Here is a 27,345-nt window from a genome sequence, read left to right as displayed (position 1 = left end):
AATGACACAAGGGGAACTCGGTTCCCACGTCTATTCCTAAAAGTTTCCTGTAATTAGATGATTACTTTGTAAAGGTTTTACGTAACCAGTTTAATACATCGGTGTGAATTTATAACCGTGGAAGTGGTGCCTTTTGTGTCACATTTGTCTTCGAAATGAAAAAGATGTGGTTTTGGTTGCCTGGTCATACCTAATAGAGTTCCTGTAATTAGACGCTGACTTAGTAGTGGCTTTTACCCACTGGGTGTTTTATCAAATAATTTATTGATGCATCTTTAGGCTTTATAGACGTGGAATTGGTGCCTTTTTTTCTCACGTCATTCCCCAAAATGAGAAGTGGTTTTGATTCCTACGTTTATTTCTAATAGGTTCATGTAATTAGATGTTTACTCACACATTGGGTGTTTTTTTTCCTTCAATTTAATTAACCCAACTTTATGAGCTTATAGGGGTGGAATGTGTGCCTTTTGTGTCATATTAGTCTCGGAAAGGACAAGAAATGATTGTGGTTCCCATGTTTATTCCTAATGAGGTTCCTGTAATTAGACAGTGACATAGTAAGGGCTATTATGCACTGGGTTCAGCCCTTGACTTACATCCAATGCGCATTGGATATTTGACTCCGCACAACTCGCCAGAAAGCCGCATTGTACAACAGTATATAGGAAGAGGCTGTGTGACAGCACCACTTCATTTCAAGCCGGCGTGACAACCACGTTGAAGATTACTTTTTAATTCACTCGGGGGTCTTGTCATCCGCAGCATTTGCATCAGGGATACAGTACAGTTAAAAAAGATGCGAACCAAAATGGCTTCGGTATTTTTGTATACATTTTGCACATGGACCTGTTTATTCGGGTTATCCCTCGGAACAGGTTTTGTTTATCGGCTCCCAGGTATTACCGTACAGCGGCAGCGCGTCGTACCGGTACAGGAGCTACAGCGTCCGCGCATCGTACCGGTACAGGAACTACAGCGGCCGCGCGTCGTACCGGTACAGGAACTACAGCGGCCGCGCGTCGTACCGGTACAGGCGCTACAGCGGGAGCACGTCGTACCCGCACAGGAGCTAAGTGGCCCTAATGGGCCGCCCGGTAGCGGATCCCAACTCAGGTGAGCATACCTGCACTTCTAGTAATGCTCATATTTGCATCCTTTTGGACACCAGTGGTGGCAATTCTACTGCATTTTAGTATTACGTTTGAAACAATGTCCTCTACCATTGAGAAGCAGATAACGCTTAGCAGTAAATGTATGACGACTACGAATCCCAGAATGCACTGCGATGGCTGGATGTGCTGCCATACTTTAATATTAGGGGTGTCACGGGGCCACTCGATTCCTTTTTAATAGTTCGGTGAATTGCTACATCGGACAGACTTTTAAGTGTTTTTGTGATTTATCCAATTTTTGAGTGGTTTATTCATTAGTTAATCTCAAGAACCGAATTTGGTCAAAGTTTATAGGTAAACATGAAGACACATACATGTCTCGATATTTTTAAGTGCACAAAATTGTCCCTGAAGAACAAATTGCATCACGGACAGTGTTCAGAAAATACAATACAACTACGTTACACAATTTCTCCCTTCACATCTCTGAAAAGTGATGACAGTTAATTTGAGAACTGTCATTTCCGAAAGGTGTGTATCAAATTGGCAGCCCTTCACATTAATCAGTGCCCAAGAAGTGGCTCTCACTTTCAGAAAGGTTGGTGATCCCTACATTAGACCAATTTGCTGCTGCTAAAATTAAGGACGATATGTGTTCAGTAAATACAGTACAAAAATAGAACAATATTTTTCCTCTTTGGAAAAAGAAGGCAAAGTGCAAAGAGTCTCTGTCTCCATCTCAGAATATCCACATTCTGACCAGATACCTTTTTTTGTCGCCATCCATTTCTTCCTAGACCATTGTGGCATGTTTTTATGGTTCATCAAAAAATAATACAGTACAGTGTGTGGAATCTCAAAATCTATTAGAGGATCACAATTTTTCCATCTCACCATGTCAGAAGATGTGCGGTGTTCAACCACTTGGTGTGTGGCGGAGAGTCACCAACTTCTGGTATATATTTTTTGCGATGGTCTACTTCAGTCATATTCAGCCTCATCAGTGCTAAATGATGCACAATTCAAACTACACACTGAATTGAGTATTATACACATAGCTTCTCTGTCATTTTGTACCTTAGGAACTGGTGTCAGTATACTGTTTCCAAGACGGTGTCCTGTCAGGTACACAATGGGAGCCAAGCCACTGTGCAAAGGGTTCTTCAAACCTGCCACTGGCCTGCAACTTGTTCCAATGTTGTCAGGTACTACAGCCCTGTGCTTCTCTCATGCTTTTCCTTTCTTTTTGTGTGTGTGTATGTGTGTGTTGGACAAATTTTTTAGTTATGTTCTTTTTTTTAATAAATTCGTTATAAATGTGTTTTTTGTTTTTTTTAATCAGCTACAGGACCGTCCTTAGACCAGCTTTCATGGTTTCCTACAAGCAGGTGACTGCATTGGAGTGGAGGTGCTGCCCTGGGTTCTTTGGCAAGGATTGTCGTGAAGGTGAGATAATTCTTGCTTTGTTTCCTCCCGGCTTGAAAAAAAATACAATGCAGAAAAAACACAGTGTGTGTTTCAGAGTGTCTGAAGACTACAGCCGACTTTTTGGCAGCACCCGGCAATTTCTGACCTTCATTTAATGTCTGCTGGTGTGTAGCTGTCTAATTGCTCTAAGAGAGCACACATTAGCTAATGGAATCAAGAGAAACGTTTGTACAAAGCCGTTGGAAGCGATTATTTATGTTGGGCTGGACATTATTTCACACAAAGATTAGCACGTGGTTAGTTCCACTCTTGCTGTGGTTTTGGCCTCCAAGAATGTCCTTGAATTTGTAATTTTAGAAGCACCTCGTCGTTAAAGATGTTACATGTGAGTAAAATGAACCCTGAGATATTAGGAGATAGGCATATGCCTGAGTTGTTCTATCCAAAATATTCCATAGAGGCTTGTTGATCATTTCTAAGGACAAGCAGACCAAGATGGTGGTTCCCAATTGTGAGGCCAGAGGACTGTAGCAATTATCGCAGTGTCACATTACTCCGCCTTTGAGGAAAGCGAAAGCTTTAAATCTGGAATGGCTTCCCTGGCCAATTGCTGACCTCCAGACTCAGAAGCTAACAATGCAATTTCCTTTCTGCTTTTCACGTACTGTATCTAACTTCCTCTGTCCTGTAGATAACCTTCCCTCCCCTTGTTATGGTAAAGCAATAAAACTGATGCCTATCCCACATGTGCTTCTCCAGACTGCATCTTCGACCATGTGAGGATATGAGTGATGGTTCTATTACATCGCCACTTGTGCTCACATATAAGTCAGATGGTAACCTTTCACCTGCTAAAGCTCAGCTGTTCACGCTCTCATGTGGCTGATGAATGATGTTCCTCTTCATGCTCCTTCTTTATTTTTCCATTTCTTTCAACGGCTTCTCTTTGGGTTCTTCCAGCACCTAATGACGGCTTTCCTTTTGTTCCTCCTTCAGTCTGCATCCATTTGAGTTAAGCTGGTTAAGGTCCCCCAAAAGATTCTTGGAAAAGTGTAGGAGTATGATAAGAGCCATATGTGTCCATTAAATGTTATCTCTCATCTTTTTTTTTTTTTTTTGTCGTCAAAACAGGCTGGGAACTGTGCTTGTTAATGTGTGAAGGAATTGTTTGTCGATTCCAACCCCCTTCGGAAAACTGCGGCTTCCAAGTTTGGAAGTTGTTGGTCAGTTTTCTTTTTTCTGAGGATTTTTGAATTCGTCCAACCTTTCATCGTATGTGAAATTTCAATGAAATCCATATGGACTATTAAGATATGAGAAGTCCATTTTACTGCTAGAGCATTCCCCAGAAACTAGAAAGTTGTGGTCAGTTGTGGTCGTGGGAGCGAGCATGATTTATCTGTCCCTCAACAAGTTCGTTAACAAGGGGATAGTGCCGGTCAACGGTGCGGAAACCTTTGGCGGCAGCAGCCAGCAAGTTTACACTTTATAAAACTGATGCCGGTCACTTGCAAAATATGCAAGTCTATCCAAGTGATAAAAGCCAAATGAGAGAGAAACTGGGACAGTGAGAAATTCTTACATTTTTTGTAGCCTGACAATGCTGTTGTGTCCTATGCAACGCTTTGCTACAGAGCACAAAATGCGACAGGCTGGCTTATTGAAGAGAAACGTGCAGGAATTCAAGTAATTCATTTTTTTTTCTATTACGGTCAATATTTCGAAAACACCACAGTTTTCATGCAGCTCATACCATATTATTTTGTTGTATTATTTCCGCCACACCTTATATGCCGGTCCCTGAAAATATTGTCTGACATAAACCGGTCCGTGGGGCAAAAAAGGTTGGGGACCCCTGTGCTAGAGCATTCCCCAGAAACTAGAAAGTTGTGGTCAGTTGTGGTCGTGGGAGCGAGCATGATTTATCTGTCCCTCAACAAGTTCGTTAACAAGGGGATAGTGCTGGTCAACAGTGCGGAAACCTTTGGCGCCAGCAGCCAGCAAGTTTACACTTTATAACACTGATGCCGGTCACTTGCAAAATATGCAAGTCTATCCAAGTGATAAAAGCCAAATGAGAGAGAAACTGGAATAGTGAGAAATTCTTCACTTTTTTTAGCCTGACGATGCTGTTGTGTCCTACGCAATGCTTTGCTATAGAGCACAAAATGCGACAGGCTGGCTTATTGAAGAGAAACGTGCAGGAATTCAAGTAATTAGGGTTTTTTTTCTATTACGGTCAGTCAAAACATATCTTTACATGAAAACCAGTCTGTGGCGGGAAAAAAAAAATTAAACCAAGGATGCACCGTTTGGCTTGGCTAGGAACATTTCCCAAGATGCATTTCGTGCTGCTGCCACGGAAATACATCAGAGTCCAGGGGGAAGTTAAAAGTACGCAGACGTTCCAAATTATGAGATCTTACGTATGATCTTACGAAGACCATACTTGGCAGGTTCACCAGACCATACTCTGTGTTCTTTATAGTGAGAAACAACCACAATCTAACATTGGACACTGTTCCGCAATCTCCATTTTGTTGCAACGGCTTGTCTTCTTGCTGCTTTCAGTCTCGCCTTGGATGAAACGAGTCTCCGTAAACAAGAAACCAATAGTTGTGACCCTCTTATTGTTGTTTTTCTCATTTTGGCTGATGTTTTTAATACTATGTGTTTTTTTGTTTCTCACTCTACTAATTAGAAGTAAAAAAATAGACCCGCCCAAACCCAGCTGAGGTTGTGTAGATGAAAGCAGAAGTTGTGACTTACGTTTTGCTCAAAATGTGCATTTGAGACGTGAAAGTAGTTGCTTGTGTACGATTCTTCCCTCTCATGTCCCCCACCCTTTCAGATGACACGGTAAAATCAATCGAACCGCAATAAGCTCGCCTTTAATTCCATTCTGTAAGGGCTGCGGAACCACGCAAGATTGTGTCATGAAAAGATGATGAGTGCACGTCTGCACCACCAGACCCATCCGCCTCCTCCTGCGGTTGAAGGCTTGTAAGCCTGGCTGGCGGGCAGTGCCAGATGATGAGATGATTGGCATCAGCGTTAATTTGTCATTGCATCACGTCTAGCTAACTGTTTGTGAAGTCTCCTTTTATTGAAATGGTGTGTGACCTGTCAAGTGGTATCATGGCGGTGATGCCGAATGGTGCCAACGTGGTCTTCCGGGCATCTTGGTTTTCATAAATATCGCTTTCAACTCTGTCACATTGTGGCAAAAAATGGGTGTGGGACCAAAAGAGCCTGTGACAGCGTGATTTGTGTTTGTCTGTCAGGATGTGTGTAGGTGTGTTTCTGCCTCGACGTATGTGTGTATTTATACCAGCTGTTCTTGATGACAAGCAGTCATTGACCACTCTCTGGTTGGGGCCACTTTGGGATGCAGCCGGTCTTCTTGGAGATTGTCTGCGGGTCTTGGATCTATATTCGGGTCTGACGGAGCAAATATTGAAGCCTCAACACTTGGGCTGTGGTGTACTTTGTGAAATATCCGGTGCTGTCCCTTTTCACTGCACGTTGCAATGTAGTGGCACAGATGATTCATCCAATCAGTGAACATTTTTGGTATTTCAAGAGTCTCCACTCTCGTTTACTCTCTGAGTATTTTCCTACTATTTCCCCTCAGCAGCTTATCATCGAAGACTATTCTTGATCTGCCTTATAATTCCCAGCATTGTGCTCAGATTCATAGTTTTATTGTACAGTGTCTATTTACATTTCCGATGGAACGACTGCCCCCTTTTGTGTTAGTCCTGTGCAAATTGCTCTCAATAGCTTTTTTTTGTGTGTGTATTTGGCTTCTCACTAAACATGACACAATTGTAATTCATATCCGATGAGTTGAGTAGTGTCCAAGAAAAATAGCACTGCCTTCTGTTGCTTTGGTGCCATTGTGGATCCAAGCAGGACCCTCCAGCTGTGGTCTCATTGTAAACATCAGCGGAACACAAGGGAAGTTTGGTTAGACATAATGAAATTCCAATCCCAGAAATAGAAGTCCCTTGAGAAAACATACTGCCCCCCTCCCCCCCCTCTGTCTCAGATATACGCTAGGTTGACTTACCGTTATTTTATTTCTCATGTTTTGCTACCGTGTATGTTTTTATAGTATAATGACATATGAATGGCTGGTTCTTGGCTCTGGACAAGACAAGTTAGCCCATTAGCACCAAAGAAAAAAGCTTAAGATACCCGGAGAGCAGAAATCAATCATACTGTATGTGAGGCAGAGATGCTAGTTTCTCTTTTGATAGATAACTAGGCTGACATTGAATCATAACAGACACAAGCTTTTTTACCTAGGTAAGAATATTTTACCTACCTGTGCCTTTGACCCATAACTCAAACATTGCTACATATTTATGTGTTTTCACACAAAGACAGTCAAGTAACGAGATGCATGACAACGTCAGCAACAGTGCCTTGGGTGACGTGTAAAATACTTGGCGGACAGAGACAGAAGAAGCACTTTACATTGGCATAACTTATTACCCCTTAAACATTAGTGGTACCTTGAGATTCGAGCCGTCATCCTGATGTTTTTTTTTTTTTACATTGCTTTGCAATATATAACTATTTAAGCAACCGATATTTGAACACAAACATTGCTGCAACACATGTAGATAGCCAATACAATGGTACTCAGTCATATATTCTTTATCCTCGGTGAAGAATGACTAATATTCATGTCACACTAAGGAACTGAGACTGTCTATGTACAGCTTGTACATCTGTCTGTCTTATACTACCACCAGGTGGTCAAAAGGAGCGGCACGATGGGCATTCAATGAATAGAGTGTGAAGATAACTGCTTTTTCAAAATTCGGTTCAAAATATATATGATCACGACACGTTTTTTTTTCCTAAAATAGTGATTTTATCAATGTGCACGCCAAGTCACGATTGACAAAATCAAGGTTTGACGATTTCTAACTCTCTCAAGCTCGTGCTGCTAATTCGCCGAATTTCGATCGCAGCAGAGCCTCTGTGCAGCCAGTCAGTGCAGTCACAACAAACAGCCTCCATGGGGTTATCCCTTGCCTCTGCCAGTCTTCAGTGTTTCAGATTCAGAAAACTTTATTTATCCCCGTGGGGCAATTAGAGATTTGGGTTGATGAATCCTTTGGAATGCGAACCATTTGAGCTGTTGATTGTCACTTCCGCTTGTGGCCGCGCTCCAAAGGAGAGATTCAAGAAGTCGAAACGAGTAACTGAGAAGCCACACCCCTGAGCATTCAGCACACCACAGGGCTGGATTAACATGCGTGGAGACCCATAGACGCTGGGGTACAAGGCGTCCTGTTTCAGCGAAGCAAAAACCTCAGCAGCCACTGTTAGCATCCTGTACGCTGCGGTTGGAGACGCCAATTTAGGCAGAGCACAGCCGTTGGGGTCATTTTCGTTGTTGCGTTATTTATGAGGGCCAGTTGTTTCTCGTTCCTGCTTTCTCGGCTATGACCACAATGTGGGTGGGTCCCATCTATGGGACTGACAGCTGACATTCCAGACTTGAGCCTAGGTCCAAAGAAAGGCTCCTATTTGGAAGAAATGTAATGGTTTCTTGTGGACCGTTACTGTTACGTCCTCATATTGGAGAGCGCTGTATGAGTAAAGATGTATTGTAAAGCATGTTCTTGATAACATATACAGTACAGTTGCTGTTCTTCAATTCTTAAGGCGCTTTCAGTAAATGAAAATTTAAGGAATGTGGGGAAAAGAAAGGGAAAACATTTTTTTTTAAAGCATTGCAATGGTATTTTAAAGGATCACACGAACATCAACAGTACATTTTCGGCTGCCTTTTCGGTCCATCTGTACTCTTCTTGCAAGAAAAGGAATATACAAGTGATAAATCTTTAACCCTTTATTGAAAAAAAGTACTAAATCTAAAACATATATTGAGAAAAATAGATGAATGCAGTAGTCCCCCATTTATCTTGGATGTTATGTTCCAGAACCCCCGTTTTAAAGCTTTATGCACAATACCAATACTAAGTATTATTTTTGTCCACACGGGGTCACCATCCTCGCATTCTACACTGTAGTATATGTGACTTTGATTGTGTGTGGCCTTAAAATGGTAGGCTTGTTGAGTGACTTGGGATTCGGGGAATGAGAGCGTAGAGTTGTCCGGAGGGTTAAATGGTTAACCCGTTAGCATGTTGAGTGACTGGGCGTTAGTTGTGGCTGTGTATCCAGTGCATGGCATGTGCTTGTTGTTTGGCGCTGAGTTTGTTACTTTTTGTTCGATAAGGCTCTTGAACATGCACAGGCAAATGGGTCAATCCATGATCACCCGTGGAGGGCTTACAATTCATTCCAACGAGCTAGTAGGCTATATATTAAATTAGCCAACGATGATTGCTTGACCGTAGACGTGCAGTTATGTAAGCTAGTTTTGCTTTGCAGGTCCACAGATAGCATTTGAACTTTTTTTTAAGCGTAAAATGAGCCAAATTTTACACATTGGTCAACACACTCTTTCCTCTTGGCTTGCGTTTATGATGTGAAACTGCAGTAACATTAGTCGGCGTGGAAAAACAATCCATGCAAAATCCTATAGAATTAGAAATGCATGCCTTAAAATCCACAAGACGGCAACAAGTTAACCGCGATTTGATGAGGGACGACTGTATTTTAAACTTAAGTAAACTAAAGTAGGTGTCCAAAATGAAGCAGTGATTAAAAAAAAAAAAAGACATTATAATAATTTAAAATGTGAATATTTTCCTGTGACGCTGATATTTTAAGAAATATAAAAAAAAACATACAACTAAACTTAAGAAGCGTTACATGCACCCCAATAATTGTACTTCATTGTAAAGTGCTGTATTTTGTTGTACGTTCATTGATGCCATTAATGTCCTGTGCTGTATATCTGAGGCTTTTCCCATGAGGATGAAGCAATGTCTTAATGATGACTCACTCTCACACAAACCAATAACATCCATTTATGTTTAATTCATGTCCCGACAGTTGCACCCGACAGTATATTCGATGAAACATCGCCACACTCCTGAAGCCTTTGCCAGGAAAGAACACCTCATTTGTTTGAACTGTCCGTGCCTTTCAAAATATGTTTTTGTTTGCCTTGTGCCCGTGCAAAAATATTAGCGAGTGTGTGGATGTGGTTTGATGTGCTACACACAGTGAACGATTTTAGTTTTTTAGCGGGCAGACTGAAAACACGCCAAGTCAGTGGACAAGCAGGTGTGGACACTGAGCGCGAGGGACATTGAATGAAATAATGTTTATCCCGCGAGTGAGTGACATGATTTTAGAAGAAATTCTTAATAAGCTCGCGGGTCAGGGCCGATGACGGGCATTGTTCTTGTGTGTCTTGGCTGGACTTCCCAAAGCCGCTGCTGCCTCCAGGAGGGGGTAAGGAATGGGAATAAATGTGAAATTGTTTAATCCAACAACGCCTTTTTTTTTTTGTCTTGCAGAGTGCATGAACTGCACCTCATACACAGACATGAGCGTCAGAATCAACAGCATCGAGTCACAGGTAAGCGGCCAGCCAACCGGACATCGAGTTTGTGAGCGCACATGAAACTGATCGTCTCTTCTTTTTCTGCTCCTTCCGTGACAGCTCAAGCTGTTAGAAGAAATGCGTTTGCCATCACCAAGTGTCACCAGACCACCACGGGGATCAGTTGACAATGAGGTGGATGCACCTCTACCAAGCCCGCCATGTATGTCAAGTCATCATTCAGTCTTACTTTTTAAAACAATTAAATATATGAACTAGGCCTGAGTGTTGAAATTGGTTTTATCGGTACAATTGAGTTCATCCCTATGGATGGGTTTGTTTTATTTTTTTGCGGCTTCTGTAGTCCAAAGTATTTTCTCTCTGGCGTGGACTGCTTGCATTACCAGTGAATTGTGCTGAGTAATTATAATTGACTAATTGAGTTTTGGGGCCAGGTTGATTTTATTTTATGTATTTATTATTATTGAAAATTTGCAAAAGTTTACTCAGTGTTTTTTCCGACCCTCTGGTCAAAAAAATGATTAGGCAATTATTATTTATTCATCAAATTTTCAAATTTCGGGTTCAGGCTGATGGGGAAAAAAGTTCTTAGCTTCTATACTTTTGTGGACTGTTCGGCATGACTGGGAACAGACGGGCAATAGTTTACAAACGCAGTCACTTGTTGAGAATTTTCCAACCCTTGTTGGGATTACCTTTCGGATGAACAAGAAGTAGTTTTGGGCTATTATAATTGATTAATCAAGTTTTTTGTGTCGGGGTGATTTTTGTGCTAATTTTAAAAAAAAAAGGAAAAAAATCAAAACTATAAATACCTCTTTTCTCAGTGTCTTCTTGAGTTCCAAAGGCATCCTCGCTTAAATGAACAACATGACCAAACAGAAAGGTGCCAGTTTACAAACGCACTGTCAGTGTTGCGGCTTATTTTGAATAATGTCATATGGGAAAAAAAATCGATTAAAAGTGGAAATCAACATTTTTATGGGGGAAAAAAAAATCAACCATATTGTCCAGCTCTTGGAATCTGTTTCAACATGATTTTCCTCATGGTAAATACGTAACTTGAATTAATACATCCTAAAACCTGTATGAACCTTTTAATAGCACCTAGTGGTATTTTATCAATATTGTTGGAATTGTGGAAAGATGTGTACTGTATTTTGTATTAGTATATCCTCTGTAAACTAATCATAGCAATAACAGCAATGTGTATATGTCATTGATCCCTATTGATGACTTGATACCGTATTGCTCAGATTGTACTTGACCATAAGTCAAAATAGACCCAAAAAGCCAAAGAAAACACACTTCTCACTGTGATGAAGCCTCAGCGAAAGGTTGCCCACCTGGCATACTGTTAACAGATATATCCGTTAAACAGCTACATGTGCTTGCGAGGGACTACCAGGGCCCATCGGACCACCAGGAAAAAACGGACCTCGGGGTCCACCGGGAAAAACAGGTCTCCCCGGCGTCATCGGTAAGACCTCGTCCAAATTTGTTGTCTTTTTGGGAAGGACGATCATCTGTTTAACTGCTTATTGTCGCTGTTCAGGCCCAAAGGGGGACAAAGGTCTACCTGGTGAGGGGGGTCCCCCCGGTCCGCCAGGCCCACCTGGTCCTCCGGCTCCTCCTTCCAAGCCTTCTATCATACACGTGGGAGGGGATGTGTTTCAAGTGGACGATCAAGGTGAGAAGATCACGTTATAGTGTACCATGCTCAACCCTTCCTGCTGTTCATTCATTCATACTCTGAGGCGGAAAAAAAATAAAAGCGGATGAATGGAAAAAGAGTTTACAAGAGGAAACGACGAGAGCAGCGGTATCTTTAAGTAGTCGAACGAGCAATGTGTCTTACGCATTTAGCGAAGCACCCCTATACTTGGGAAACGCTGGCGCCCGTCGAGTTTAATTGTTCCCGTGTGCTTAGTTGACGTAGCTGTTCCGCACTTTACAGCAGTCTGACTGAAGACCACCAACAACAACGGGAATGAAGGCCAAGTTGAAAATCACAAGAGCTGCGACAGATGCAAATGTGAATAGTGCTGAATGTTTACACTAACAATGTTATTATTGGAGGTGTGTCTTTCTCCTTAATTATTACTATGGCCTGAACAGTGAGGATGGACACCTGTCTACAGCATTACCACATCGCAATAAATTCAAATTCTCGGTTGGTTATCATCACGGTTATCCTGATAGATATCACAGGTACCCTTTTTGGGGGGTTTTCCGCTAAAGAGACAGAAAACAAAATGTGTTTTGTGACTTTAGAGGCATAATAGTAAGACGTTTTACACTAATATAATGGTAATTTTTAATGTTCTCCACATTATCACGTTATGTATACAGTGAATGTTTTTTCATAATTTACCAATGTTTCCAATTATAATCCTTACAATATCTTTTAATTCATAAAGGGGGACAGCATGGTGAAACCGTGGTTAGCACGTCTGCCCTAGATTTTGAAGATCAGGGTTCGGAATAGTAAGACGTTTTACACTAATATAATGGTAATTATTATTATTATTATTATTACTCGGTTTTATATTATGGTTTCCTTTCACATTCCAAAAATAATGTTTGGTTCATTTAAGACTCCAAATTGTCCAAAGGTGTCAATGTGTGTAAGTGTGTGTTTGTGTGAGGGTGTACCTTGCCTCTTGCTCAAAGTCAGCTGGGATAGGCTCCAGCTCACTCATGATCCAAATGATGACAAAGTGCTCTAGGAAATAGATGGATGGATGGAATCGTCTTTTTCACTATGCAGTCATGTTTACTTTACTTTAAAAAGGTCTACAAAAGTCATTCTCAAAGTGTGGTACAAGACAAGTACCACCAGTGGTAGGTGAATGAAGCAATGTCTTAATACAGTCATTTGTGTTTAACTGTGCGAGCCATTTGCATTCATTCCGTTTTTGGATTTCCTGTATTTAAATGGGGTGGCCTGGTAGTCCAGTGGTTAGGGCGTTGACCTCACAGTGCAGAGGTACCGGGTTCAATTCCAGCTCTGGCCTCCCTGTGTGGAGTTTGCATGTTCTCCCCGGGCCTGCGTGGGTTTTCTCCGGGTACTTCGATTTCCTCCCACATTCCAAAAACATGCATGGCAGGCTGATTGAACACTCTAAATTGTCCCTAGATGTGATTTTGAGTGCAAATGGCTGCTCGCCGATATGTGCCCTGAGATTGTCTGGCAACCAGTTCAGGGTGTACCCCGCCTCCTGCCCGAAAACGGCTGGGATAGGCTCCAGCACCCCCTGCGACCCTTGTGAGGATAAGCGGATTGGAAAATGGATGGATGGATATATAGTGATGTCACAGTGGCTTACAGTGACATCAAATTTACTTTGTAGTAACCAAACATTTCCCTTGGTTGTTTTGATGAACAGTTCGACCCACTAAGTTACTGTATGTTAATGTTGGTCATGATGGTGGTAAGTGGCAGGCGACGATTTTTTGTTTAGATGCTACTTAGTGTCAAAAGTTTGAGAATTACTGAAAATGGGGAAATCCTTAGAAGTTGGATTGTGACTCTCACCACTAGAAGGCAGCAGACATCCGTGTGTCAAGCTCCTCTGGTGGACTTGCTCTGATTAAGCTGTGTCTGCTCCTTTGAGCCCACAACTGTGTCTGCGGGTCTGGAACAATGCAGATTCGGGTCTGTGGGACCATGTTCGCTTCAGGGGGAATCAAGCGGCTGTAAATCGGCCCTAATTTGTTAGCTGTCAGCACAACACTGTGCGTTTCGGGGAACACGACGTGGCCCACGGCCAGCGAGGGAGGAGATTGCCTGCCACTCATGGTAAGATTCTTGGCGAGGCCTCCAGGTTGGAGCAGAGTGGAACATAAAAAAATGACTTCCAGAAGAAAATCTGCTTCTTTTTTTCTCCGTGGACTGTAGCCATCATGTAACACCACAATCTCGACATGGAGCAAGCTGAGCATACGGTTAAGTGAAGAGGAAGTGGGAATGTGACTGTGCCTGTGCTTTTTTTTCATTTTTTTTTAAGATTTCTTTAACATTTTTTATATTCTGAGAACAAGGCGCCGCTACCCGATCCAATTCTCATATGTTTTCTGTGAAAACACACCATGTCCGAGTGTCTAATAGGCCGTTAAATGAGCGCTGGCTTGGATTATCCTGCTGCTGCTGTCAGTCAGTGTCACAGTGGGAATAATAATCATCTCAATGGTGACTCTTATCATCTCAAATTCTCTGTTATCCTAATTAAAGTTTTGGCTTTCTGGAGAACCCACTGCCCGTGGGCCGTACATTACCCACAAAGAGCTTTTGATCCAACCCGCTGTGTATTTGTAAAAACAAAATGAAGCCTCAGAGGACCTCTTAGGAAAAGGCCAAAAACGTACAACCCACAAATGATTATAATTTATAATAATAATAAGACCATGACAAAACTTTGGCTGGCATCTGTTGAAGTCCTGTGTTTTCCTTTCGTCCTGTCAAATTTGTTTTCAATAATTAGTCATGTACAAAAATAAAAGTGAATAAAACAGCCTACGCTTGGGTGGGGTGGGAAAAGGAAACTATTGGACTGTCGCGAATGATCTGTTTTTGTCACTCATCTGCGCAGTTGGTTCCCCGACATAATTATATGGTGATCCGGGGTTGGGATTTTTCATCTCCCCTGGGGTGTAACGTGAGACACCTGGATTGTGTGCACGAGGAGACCTGCTATGCAAGTCTTAAAACTACAAAGGAACACACATACACGGTAAAATACTAAAAAAAAAAACCAACTAAAAAAGTGTACTGACAACAAATGTTCCCTGCACATTAAACCATGTGATAGCAGAATGGTAAAAGAACACGTGTCGTTCAGCTAACTACCCTGAGGGTTTTCTGCACACAACCACAAAACCTTTATTAACTTTTCAGTCACATTTTAATATTCCTAACTAACCACCACGCAAACGAAACTCAACCTAATAAGCAATAACAGGTGTCCTTGATGGATGATACTCCTGCTTGGGAGGTGAGTTTCATAACATGAAGGCCAAAACATTATTAACTTTCCTCCTAGAATTGCTTCATTTCATTTTGTCCTTCTTTTATTCTTGTCCAAAAATAATTTGCAGGTGTGTGTTTCTTGGTGAAAATGTACTGCATACAGTGGATATCAAAAGTCTACCCACCCCTCACCAAATGCCAGGTTTTTTGTGAGATAAAAATAATGAGCCCCAGATACATCCATCATTTCAAAACCTTGATTGAGTGCGATAACCCGTCCAACCCAATTGGGAAAATTAGTCAATATTTTTGAGAGGGGAAGTAATAAAAAGCTGAGATAATGAATAAAGTGTGCCTCTTATAACTGGCTGTTAATTCTGGCTGCGTCCAGAATGAACTAATGACACAATTTGAAGTGATTGATTGAACATTTTATTGAACATACAATAACAAATTGACAAAAGGCAAGCAAAGGTTATAAAAGGAAAAAAAAAAGTAAGTAAAACAAACATCATCACAGTTATATGCTCAAAGTGGCCCTGATTAACACCAAATAAATTGTAGGGGTGTGTAGACTTTTTATTTCCACTGTATATATTTTAATGGTCCCGAACATGACCCCCTCCTAAAACATATTCAGTAGCTTCTCCTGACCAGTTTCGCCCTTGACATGAAATTGACGTCTATCATGACAGGATGCAAGAAAGTGCCCGAAATTGAACAGGAAGTCGGCCATTTTGGTTCGAAATGGTCATTTTGTGTGCTTTGACCAGCTTCTACGAGAGAAGATTCGTTTTGAGGATCGCTACTACAAATGTCGTGACGAGGGTCCATTCATTGCTGCTTATTGTGTAGCGCTTGCTTATCGCCGCTTTTGTGCTTGTTGTCTTTCTGTCCAGATGGGGAGTACATCAGTCTAACTGGCCCCCCAGGTCCACCCGGCCCACCTGGCCCTCAAGGTACAAATGTCATCCAGGACCCACAACATTAGAATTACTTTGGTACTAATCCACACTAATATCAATAATCATGGACACTAACTGCATGTAGGTCCGTTGGGTGCGAGGGGCCCCGCTGGGATTCCAGGCATACCTGGACAGAATGTGAGTACCTTTCACTGAATATTGATCAGTAAATGAGGAAGTCCTCATTAATATGCATCCTTGTCTTTGACACAAGGGCAAGGACGGCGACCCCGGCGAGCCTGGGATTCCTGGACCGAGAGGTGACCCAGGGCAAACGGTGAAGCTGATTCATTCATTCAAATGTTTGTTTTAGGATCCCTTCTGCGGCTGAACAAATTGATTAGATATTATTTCTTAGTAAATGCTCCGTGATGTCATGTGATCCGAAAGGTGAAGCGGCTTTTCTTCAAAGGCTCGCTCCAGTCCGTGACTAATCCACCCCCCCGACCCCTCCTCGGGCCCCTCTTTGTCCAAGGCCACTCCGCTCCCCTCTCTTGTGGGCCTCTAGCTTTAAAGCTGATCCCAGTGCAGTGATTTAAGACCGGAGGTCTGCTGAAGACCAGGACGAGTGTATAAGAACACGGGTGCTAAAATATCTGCTCTCTTTTTCTTTATTCCTCCATCCTCCAGGGGCCTCCTGGAGGAACAGGCGAGCCGGGCCAAGCTGTGAGTATACACTTTCAGCGTTATATGAAGCAAAAACAATAAAGACATGACAAGATGATTGTGTCGTTCTTTTACAGGGACGACCGGGGCTCAAAGGAGAGCCAGGTGAAAGCTTCAATGACGTAAGAAGCATTTCCTACTCTACTTACATTTACAACTGTACATCCAAGTGTATTTACACTTTTGACAAAATAGTAGAGTAACGACTCTAAAATAGTCACCATTTTACCAGAATGAAATTTCAATATTGTGTGGATAAAAAAAAAAAAAATCAAGGACAGATTTATACATTAGTTGTCCTGACCTAGAACAATATGAATCACATTACACAATGTACAATCATACCTGTACAAGAAAAGTTAGTATTTTAAAAGCTGCAATACACCAAATTAAAATTATTGTATTATTTAGAACAGGGGTGTCAAACTCATTTTTGTCGTGGGTCACATTTTAGTTACCGTTTCCCTTGGAGGGCCGCTATGACTGAAACCAAATAAAAAAATAAAAAAAAAGTCAATGATAACAATTTATTCAACTGTTGTTTAAGTTACTGTAATGAGGGGTTTGGTGACAAGAAAATGGTTACAATATGTCTTATTTATTACCTATGAGAATTTTAAATTTCGGTAGAGATTTTCGCGAGCATCATGGAAGTTAGCATGTTTGATTTGCTTTCGCGTGCCACATAAAATGAGGTGGCAGGCCAGATCTGGCCCCCGGGCCTTGAGTTTGACACCAGTGATTTAGAACTTGAATATATTACATGACAAAGGTGATAAAAAGACCATTTGACGTTGCAAAAATTAATCTACAAGAATACTGGAATTATTTTTCTTACCATTACATTTTTTAAAAAAGTACCGGTACTGCTAGTATTTTTACAACAATTAAGTCCTACTGTTGCAAGAATAAATGCACGATATGAGAAAAGACTTGTGTGGAACACACTCCCCTGTTAATTTTGACATTCTGAATTCAAGCCTGACGCGATCCCACAACTCAGGGAGGCTTTGAAGATCCTGGCCGAGCGGGTCCTGATCCTGGAGCACATGATCGGCATACATGGTGAGCTCGAAGCCAACAACTCACAATTTATTTTCCCTTCATTTAGCAGAAAATTGACATTCGAGAGTCAACTGGTATTTGTGCAATGGAACGTGAACACGCGCTTATTTCAATAAACGAAAACCAGGATCCAAGAAAGAAAAAAAAAAGCGGGAGGTCCCACAAACAGCTGAATTTGTAAATGCCGAACCGCAAACATGCTGGAGTCAATTTTACATGAAAATGCATTGTACTTAAATTTCAAATACAGCTGAACTATATGTAATGTATTGTACTGGATGAAAAAAAAGGCCAATGTAACATGATTGACAGTTTTTTTTAATTCAGTAATTCTTTCACACACCACCAGAGGGACCCTGCACAACGCAAACTCTTTGTGCAGGCTCTTAATTTTATATTTGATTTATTTAATGTACCGGTAGTTGTTGTTATTATGTTGGTATTTAGTATGTGTTTTTTATTGTGGCTTTTTAAAATGGGTTATTTGTCTCTTATCGTAATATCAAAGCATCCGGTGTGACTGAGGCGTCCTTGTCTCCGCACAGGAATCCCAGAGGGATCTGGTTATGGTGTGGTTAAGGACCCCCAGTCCTCTACACTGAGAAAAACTAAACGCCGCCAAAGTGGTCCCAAACCCACACCGGCAGGGATACAACAACCATCTCCTGTTTAAGGCAATCACAGTGTATATTTTTGGCTGGATATTTCATTTTATTTTTCTCCTCACATTTTTATTGCCTTTTTATCGCCATAAATATCTGAGTGAGTTCAATATAATACTTCATAGTTCCTTTTTTGGCGCGGCTGCAGCAGGATTTCAGTCTACACATGTGTAGTAGCAGCGCTTACATTGTGTCAGACGGTGAAATATAAGCCCATAAAGTGTTATGAGGGTCTTGGCTTCTTTCTTTCCACAGATAAAAGACGGCCTAGTAAACACATCAGTTTCGCTGGCTTGCGCTGGCAAAGTTCCCCAGGCTGCGATAGGAGAGTTTCCTAAGAGCCGGGGCCCAAAAACGTACTGTTTAGTGTCGAACATTCTCTCGCAGCATCCTCGCCATTCATCTTGTACCGGCTTGTCAAGCAAATTTCTTTCTTTTTTTCTTTTTAACTTTCTTCTCTGCATCGTTAAGGCCGAGGTAAGACATGAGAGGCTGCCAGCAGCGTCTGCTTAAAATGACAAGTTTGCTTTTTGGAGTCTACATCTGGAGAACGCACATCTGGGAAGTAATTTTTTTTTCCCAACTTCTTTTCTTCTTTCACAACCTGACAGCATTACATCTTCGTAAACGCCTCAGAGGCCGGCCGCATTGCTATCTCAAGTCCCTCACATAATAAACTTAGATGACATGCTACGTCCAGTGAAAAGAGCAATATGTGTTCACGTGTGAATCATATTTTCAGTTAAAGTGCATTTTTATGCTCTGACCATGTGGAAATGACACAGGAAAGTGGGGACATCGTGTAAAGTGGAATCCTATTTCTGTTTCACATTGTGACAAAAAATATCCAAAATGATTTGTATTATTTCTCAATGCATTCCAATATGCAGTCTTTTGGAGTTCATTGAAATACAGTAATGTAGCCCAATTTGGACTCATTTTGGGCTTAGGTGTATGTACTTGAACTTTATTTGACAATAACATGTGGCACAATTATGACAAATACACACTCTGCTTCAGTGATGAGAAGTGTGTGTCAAGGCCACTACATTAGGTATGCTTGTGATCCTCTCCTTTTTTTTTTTAAAGCAATGAAGTCTGCTATTTCAAAGATCAAACATGGTCAATATTACCGCAATTTTAATGGATGTAATGTATCTTATTGTTTGACAATTTGTTGCACTTCTCACCGAGTTACCGATAATTGAACTTACCAAAATATTTGAAACACCCACTCACTACATTTCTAAACCACTGCAATATATGCGCACAATAATACATGTTAAATTAATATCTCAGTCACTGAATTTAAGCCAATAAAATGTCCAGTGTATGGAATGTACCCTGTACACTAAATGGGCTGTCATTTTTCTGTTTACATCTTTCCATAAAAAAAATAAATAAATCTTACTCTGACTTGAGTTTTTTTTTTCTTGACTCTTCTAACCGGGCTGGTGATTGATTAGTTAAGTCTGGCTCCATCTTGAAATTTTCTTTCAGATTTAATTTTGTCCTCAACATGTGGATCTCTGATGATCACAGAGAATAAACGCCCTCCTACCTCAAATAGACTGCTGCCTCATCCTATCAGGGAAAAAAAAAAGATTAGTAGCTGCTAACCGAAGGAGGTAGCAAAGGAAGCCCACTGTGGACGGTACCCTTGAGCAGAACCAGATGCGGCAGTTCAAAGAGGTTCAATACAGTTTGTGTGGTGGTGAGAGTATATCAGGTATGACTGGCTGTCTCTCTCCATTTGTGGAGCTGCAACATCTTGCAGGCCTCCACGTTCATGGAACACATTTTGGTTCCACTGTTTGTTTTTCTAATTCATTAACCTGAGTAGTTGTTACTGTTTGTTTATCTTTGAAAATGAATGCAAAATGTTCACTAATATAAGACAGGCGAGACAAACAAAAAAAAACGATTGCACTTCTTTATCTTCTTTATCTTACCTAAGCGTAATACACAAAACTTGAAAAAAACTTAACCCACGTTTGAAATGTGAGAGTCCCCAGGTTGAGGAAAAGAAATCGGCATGTGGCGAGGTGACCAACACAGCACGTGTAACAATTCCTGTCGTAGTACCAACCTTGACCTCTAAGAGGCAGCGTGGTACCACAGCGCATCCAGACTACTGAAAGATACAAAGAAGAAGAAGAATTAGCTACATCGTAAAAAGATTTTGGTTGCAAAAGCAGCTCAAATAATTATTTGTGAAAAGTAGATAGAACTAATCGAGCGTTGAGTAACTGGTAATTTTATTTATTTTTAAAGTAGCGCATGTACATGAAATTAAAAAAAAATACGAAACGCAAATTCAAATACTGTCCAACAATATCACTTTAAAACCATACTATTTTTTTTCATCTAAAATAACCCAAACTAAGGCAAATTCTACCTCAGCAAAAATGACCCTAAACCAACGTATTTGTTAACACGTGAAATTGCACAATCGGCTTACCATGCTAATTGTGTTTATATATATACAGTATATTCATACAGCTGGGATAGGCTCCAGCCCCCCCCCCCCCCCGCGACCCTAGTGAGGATCAAGCGGTTCGGAAAATGAATGAATGAAGGAATATATATTCCTTTAAAAAAAGTGAGTTCTCCCAATTTACATTTTTATCTTCACTGCTCTGCACGCATTGAGGACTGTTTTTGGGGCAAATGCTGATGATGCATGACGGATGCTGTTTTTTATCGAAGTCCATTCATTCAGTTTTCTGTAACCAATCTTGAAGGTAAATATACATTTCTGCCATGTTTCACATAAATGGGTCATGTTAACATGTGACTACCTGGCTCCATTTGATTGCTGAAACCGAACCATGTGACAAAAGTCTCACCAGCAAACCAAAATAACTCCCCAGCAAAAATAAATACCTGAAGATAAAAACACAAATAGCAATGTAGCTCAATATAACTGCGTAAAATGAACAGGTTTAACATTGTTGGGCCCAACTGATTGGAGAGGGGCGTAGGGGGGAAATCACTCAATCACTCGCTGACTTTGACTTTGCAATGGACACAACACAAAATGTTCACATTTTTTCAGATTGTCAACATCGCCCTCCATAAATAGTGTAACTTTCCTTTTCTTTGCTTGTGCATTACAAATATTATTAGTAAGCCAACAAGGCTTCCTTACATTTTGCTATGAAGTGACCTAGATCAGATGAATCTCAGCATATTTGACCCAGAAGGTGTGAGAGTACGAGTGTGACTTGGCTCCACGCTGATGCACAGACACTAGCAGGTATGACTGGTTGTGTGTGTGTGTATTCACATCTCCTCTGTCGCTTAACTGCAGTCCATTTCAATTCCTCTTCTCCTGCAGGATTGAATATTACCTTTTCGGCAGCTGACAACTTTCGAGGAGCTGAGGTGAGTCGTTGCCAAGCAACAAGGTGAAAGATTGAATTTATCAATATGAGATTCAGAGGTGGTGGTGGGGGGGAAATACTGTTAAAGAGGGTGATGGTGTGCTGAGATGAATACTCAATTCTAAAGCATTTTCAGTAGATTTAAATCCATGCCTCCTTTCACCCCCCAACCCCCTTTTTTTTTTTTTTTGACTAACCGTGCTGTTCATATGACCCCCACGGGCTGGAGACCCTCTAATCTCATTTGTACGGCAACAGATGTTTCTCCTAAAAACATCCGCCGACTGGGGAGTTTAAAGTGGGACCGGCAGATGAAAGCATCCCGTCGGCAGACATATTGACTTGCGGTACGCTTATGGAGCACTCCCACATAAACATGTCCGCTCTACGGCTCACGGGTGGAATAACACAGTGGTGCCTTGAGATATGAGTGACTCAACTTACAAGTCGTTTGCATGATTTTTTTTTTTTTTTACTTCCAAGAAAAAATTCGGACGAACGAGCGCTGTATGAGCAGTGAATTCAACTTACGGTACTTCATATCAAGTTTGGAAGAAAATGAACAATTCTTCAAAAAGAGGCTTTCTGCTATTTATTTTCTTTATCCTCTGCAGAAAATGACTTTGGGGCGGGGGAGGGGTGGGGGGCGGGGTAATGCCTATTCCGATATTTGGCAGAATAAAATTCTGCTGATTGATGACTCACCTGATTAATTCTAAATATATATAAACAAGACAATTTTGGGGTCATTACAGCTTACAACAACAAAGATATGAATAACCTGCAAAACATTTGACTGTTTTACAATACTTTGTCCTTGCATATTTGTTGAACTTCAAAACATAGTAAAATCAAATGATTTTTTTTTTTTGGGCAATTTTGTTTGTTTGTTTGCATTGTTTGAATGTCATTTTTTGTCTTATATTGTGATGGGTTAATGTAAAAAAATAAAATAGGTTAAAAAAATTGGCAGATTTTTAAAGAGCTGACATCAGCTGATTAAATTGTCTGGCCAATTTATCGATTGGACCCTAAATATAAGAAGTAGAACAACAAAATATAGGAGCTGCTGGAAATCGATTGGACCCTAAATATACTGCGGTCACTCACAGTAGTTTTGAAAGTCTTCTTCGTTTATGACTTCATGACAGTCTTGTACTGCCTCCCGGTGGCGAACTCACACACAGGTAAAAGTTGCGATGAATTAATCATAATGCACAACCATTCGTAATTCTTTTTATTCAACTTAATTGTGTTCTTATTTTATGAAGAAATATAGAGTGATATTTTCCTAATTAAAACACGGTACAATTTTTTTGGTTGGTTTTTGGGAGGAGGCTGGAATGAATTAATGGCATTCCCATTCATTTCAACACGAAATCATGATCCAAACATGGCCACCGCAACAGGAGTTTTCATATTCTTGTCCACGCGTACCAAAAGCAAGTAAATCCCATGCATAGGCACAAAGGCGACAAATAAAAGCGTGCCGCGCAGCAATCTGACGGTTGGTTTCCCATGACTGTGTCTCGCCGGCCCATGGACCTTCCACTCTGTCTCGCTGATGGCTCCTGTGTGATTAGGATCATCCATCTTACTGTCAAAGGCAACAAAAAAGGGCAAGAAAGGGGGAAATCGCACACATACACATCGTCACACGCGCTCACCGTCCCTAGCGTCCGGCAAACAAGCGAACGCAGTGTGCGAGCAGAGGTAAACAACAGGCCGCTTCGATTGGCTTTGTATCGGGAACGGGCGTGGGCGTGCATCTTTCGGGGTCGTCCGCGGCTGCCCATTATACTGCATGATCAGTCGCTGGAGTGTACATGGGGGCAGGAGGGGTGGGGCGACATGTCTGATCTTGCAGCTGATCAAAAGGCACCAGAGACTTGCTCCCTTGTGGCCGGGCAAGCAGGGCCTCATATCAACATGTCTCTGTTCAATAGACAGGAAAAACAAGAAGAAAGGGAAGGGGAAGGGGGTGGGGGTTTGATTGGTGGGGGGGTTGGGAGACGTATGGGCAAAAAGCACAGATGAAAGGATAGCGAGGGAGGCCCGACGACAGTATACAGGATGACAATAATACATAACTGCGCTTGTATGTTTGTTGTCTCTGATGAGGCTTATTAAGACATCTGTTAATAACCTCCATGACAGGAAATTGTTGTTCGCCTTTAAACATTGTGTGTAATGTAATCACCACATTTCCTCAAATAGTGGCCTTGGGTGTTTATTTACTCAACTACAAATGGGGGTGGGTATACATAAGGGCTGCTGATCAAGGTTCCAGGTATTACTAATAACGGACTGCATTATTTCAAATTCAAATCGACTGCAATTTATTTTTAAGGGTAAAGTACCAAGATGAGTTTGAAATTATGTTGAAGTGTTGTGAGTTCAGTTTGTGGTACAATTATAGTTTACAATTAGAACTGTGTCAATGACTGGTAGTTTTTCCAAATTGGCTGCAGGGCTCTATCCCAGTCCCCTGAAAGTAGCGGGGGGGTTTTGTTTACTGTATGCTAGCAGTCCACTCCTCAGGACTCAAACCATCGAGTCAAGTCCCGGACCACGTGGGTGCGTCCTATGTTCTTCCTTAGTGCCCTGCAGGCGGTGCAGTAGTGTTCTCCCCAGAAGGCGGGCTGGCGCAGTCCAAAGCCCGTTCTCCAGCGCAGGTGCCCCAGCAACCGTGCCGGGTCCCGCCTGAGCGCCAGCAGGTACAGAGCCAGAGCTTTGACCGAGGGGAAGTCATCCACGTGGATGAAGGCCTCAGGCGGCAGGAAGCGCTCGTAATTCTTCCGGGTAGGACCCAGGACCACGGGCACGGCTCCCGCCAGTACAGCGTTCCACAGCTTCTCTGTGATATAATCTGTGTGTTGCGAGTTCTCCAGGGCTAAATAGAAGTGGTAGTGCTTTACCAGACGCACCACGCTTCCGAGGCCTTCCGGAATGCTGTGTCCAGCTCGGCCAAACACGTCCACCTGGATGTATTGGCTGAGCTGGTAGTAGAAGGCCACGCGGGCCTGCGAATCCACCCAGTTGCTCACCACCCACGCTACCAATCCAGGACGAGAAGTTCTCGAAGGTTCTGAGAGTGGCTGCCCGCCGCCGTGCTTGTGGACCAGGTAGCCGTATGGGAGGAAGATGTCAGAGTCGGCGCGGTAGGTCATGGTGAGATTGAAGCGGCCCTCCAGGCGCCACAGGTCTGGCGTGTGCGAGGGTGACTCATAGTTCAGCCATATCCACTTCTGCCCCGACGGCCGGCCCACTTCCGGCGGCAGCTCGGCGGTTCCCGCGGCGACATCGCGGTGGTGCACGAGCACGCCGTCGGCGCGCGCGTACTCGAACCGGTCGTCAGTCAGCACGCAGCCGTCAACGCCGTAGCGTGCCAAACAATCCGGAAGTGGCCGCTTCCGCCCGAACGGATGAGTCCAAATCAAGAGCGTCACCTCGGGAGCTGTCGTTGCCGGCTCCAGCGCGAGCGGCTCCGGTAAGTGGGGCAAAGAAAATCCCAGGAGGACGAGGAAGGCGGCAGCCACTAGGCCCGCGGTAAGGAAGTGGCAATCACATTTGCACGAATCGGGGCGCCTCTTGGAGCATGCGCGGGTCCGTCGAGCCCAAACTCCCATAGGTGCCCTTCACCCCCGATCACCAGCTCACCTTGGAGTCTTCATGGCAGCCTTAAGCCTCGAAAAGCTTTAATCCGGCTCGCATTGGTCCAATCGAGACGCCGACACTTGGACGTGGCAGGGCGCTGGCGGGTTCCTGGTGCCTGTCAATGAGCCTTCTGTGACGTCCACACGGCCTCCCTGGCACTTGGAAACTGAGTAAACATCTCCACGGCAGCTCAGGAAATAAGTAACTTTTTATGACACGTTTATCAGGTACACTTAGATTGTACCTTTGAGTTTACGCAAAGATCAGGTTCGAATAGTTACAGTGTACAGGAGGGACGCCACCCCCACTGTGCCCCAAAGTCTCTTAACGGTACTTATTCTCTGATTTCTATCGTCCTTCATGAAAGCACACTGATTATCGTTTGTGATTAATCAATATAAGGCATTTGCAAACAGATGATTTTTTTTTGAGAAACTACTGACCTAACCAGTAACTGAATCATTTTAGAAAAGGTTGGCGAGTACGTCAATCCCTCTCATCTGACATTGCTTAATTGTTGATTAGTTATTTTTTCCATCACTAAACAATTCCAAATAAACAACAATAATTGGTTAATGAACAGTAATCAGGAAAAAAAAAGTGCAATACACTATAATGCAAAAAAATGTTAGCCTTTTTTTGATTAATCGGTGGAATAATTAGTAGAATGATCAATTCCAAAAATAATCAAGAGTGGCAGCCCTAGAATTAATAGTTTCATGGCATTGTCTGGTTTTATCTGACTTTGCCCAATCAGATGCACTGTGAAATGTGCACCGCCATCCAGTAGGAGAACACCACTAGAACTAACACAAAATCACAAAAAAATGTTATTACAATTAATTAGATTAGAACATATTGAGCCTGCTTATTTTGCAGCATTAAAATAATAAAAATGTCACTTCTTCAGGTACATGTTAAATATCGCACTATTAAGAAATTCTAACATTCAATCCACGTATCACAATACCGTATCTTTTTCCAATACTGTATTTGGGCAGCCCTAATGTTGATGTTAAGAATCACGGAAATTGAGCACAAAAATAAAGATCCACCGAATAGAGTTATTATATTATCATTACCCTCATAATAAATGTTCAGATTCACAGCAATCATTGCAAATCTGGAATCAACAGATGCAAAGTTATGTATGTGTAGTCCATATGTAGGATATAAAACTTGCATATTTTACTAATGTCTTTATAAACATTGAATGTTTTAAAAACATATTTCGCATTATATACTTATAACATTTTAAAACATCATACATTCACATGTGTATTTATTTCCAAGCTTTTAAAAAAATACATTTACTATAATTTTATATATTTAATATTGACTTTCAAAAAAAAAAAACACTTGTGCATATATTTGTTTAAAAAAATCGACTCTTTCTGAAACATTAAAAATGACCTTAATCGCGAATGGCTTGTCCTCTAATAGTACAGTTTGTCTACCACTGGGTGTCTCCATACACAAAGCTGTGCTGTGGACGGATTTCTCCGACTTGGCCTCAATGAGCCACCAACCTGGTGCAGTTTTTCAGTGAAGTGACACTGTGGGATTATATTGGGGGTGGGGGGTAGGGAAACCATGCATTATTAATTTTGCCAATAAATAAATATTCTGAGCTTTGAATTAGGCATGTTTTGCCGCCACACTTTGAAATGTGCGATGTTTTATTCAGTTCTGGAAAACAAATCCAAACATAAAAACTTGGTTTGAATTAAGAGGCCAGAAAGAAAAAGTAGTTCCACATGTGAGGTTGTTGTACTGATGGTGTGAAAATGCCAAAACATCTGCGTTTGGAAGCTCCCAAATCTGGCAGGAAAAAGCACGCTGTGTGTGTCTTTGGACATCACCCTCCACCTTCCCCCACCATCTCCAATCCCGTTCCCTCCCCTTTAAGTTTGTCATGAATCCTGGATAGAAGC

General features: G+C 41.9%; 2 protein-coding genes and 1 long non-coding RNA gene across 5 annotated transcripts; 2 read left to right on the top strand and 1 right to left on the bottom strand.

Moving 5' to 3' along the window:
* The first annotated feature begins 540 nt into the window (after positions 1–540).
* Positions 541–19,475, top strand: col26a1 (collagen, type XXVI, alpha 1). Its single transcript, XM_019887561.1, has 14 exons — positions 541–1,113; positions 2,195–2,317; positions 2,455–2,558; positions 9,995–10,056; positions 10,141–10,243; positions 11,423–11,521; positions 11,597–11,731; positions 15,910–15,969; positions 16,061–16,113; positions 16,190–16,252; positions 16,606–16,641; positions 16,719–16,763; positions 17,622–17,706; positions 18,252–19,475. Exons 1-14 carry the CDS (start codon positions 797–799, stop codon positions 18,377–18,379), a joined length of 1,413 nt encoding a protein of 470 aa, XP_019743120.1. The 5' UTR covers positions 541–796; the 3' UTR covers positions 18,380–19,475.
* Positions 19,476–21,042: 1,567 nt separating this feature from the next.
* Positions 21,043–22,197, top strand: LOC109526358 (uncharacterized). The gene is made up of 3 exons (XR_002170318.1): positions 21,043–21,112; positions 21,709–21,755; positions 22,013–22,197. It is a non-coding gene; the product is annotated as an uncharacterized LOC109526358 (long non-coding RNA).
* Positions 22,198–22,976: 779 nt separating this feature from the next.
* LOC109526321 (alpha-(1,3)-fucosyltransferase 4-like) lies at positions 22,977–25,717 on the bottom strand. Of its 3 annotated transcripts, none has more exons than XM_019887555.1 (2): positions 23,402–25,717; positions 22,977–23,325 (listed from the first exon to the last, which is right to left on the bottom strand). In XM_019887555.1, exon 1 carries the CDS (start codon positions 25,381–25,383, stop codon positions 24,292–24,294), a length of 1,092 nt encoding a protein of 363 aa, XP_019743114.1. In that variant the 5' UTR covers positions 25,384–25,717; the 3' UTR covers positions 22,977–23,325; positions 23,402–24,291. The 3 variants fall into 3 exon arrangements, with proteins under 3 accessions (XP_019743114.1, XP_019743113.1, XP_019743115.1); XM_019887554.1 differs by having other exon boundaries at positions 22,977–23,351; positions 23,422–25,717; XM_019887556.1 differs by having other exon boundaries at positions 23,422–25,717.
* Between the last annotated feature and the right edge of the window lie 1,628 nt (positions 25,718–27,345).

This window comes from Hippocampus comes, unplaced genomic scaffold (genome assembly GCF_001891065.2).
Source record: "Hippocampus comes isolate QL1 unplaced genomic scaffold, H_comes_QL1_v1.1 scaffold6, whole genome shotgun sequence".
Classification (NCBI taxonomy): Eukaryota; Metazoa; Chordata; class Actinopteri; order Syngnathiformes; family Syngnathidae; genus Hippocampus; species Hippocampus comes.
This window is presented reverse-complemented; position numbering and strand designations above follow the sequence as displayed.

Bases quoted from the DNA above. Each gene is read 5' to 3' on its own strand.
- col26a1 (XM_019887561.1), top strand. From the start codon at position 797: ATGCGAACCAAAATGGCTTCGGTATTTTTGTATACATTTTGCACATGG. The intron at 10,057-10,140 runs GTAAGCGGCCAG...CTTCCGTGACAG, and splicing joins TCAACAGCATCGAGTCACAG to CTCAAGCTGTTAGAAGAAAT. The intron at 15,970-16,060 runs GTACAAATGTCA...AACTGCATGTAG, and splicing joins CGGCCCACCTGGCCCTCAAG to GTCCGTTGGGTGCGAGGGGC.
- LOC109526321 (XM_019887555.1), bottom strand. From the start codon at position 25,383: ATGGGAGTTTGGGCTCGACGGACCCGCGCATGCTCCAAGAGGCGCCCC.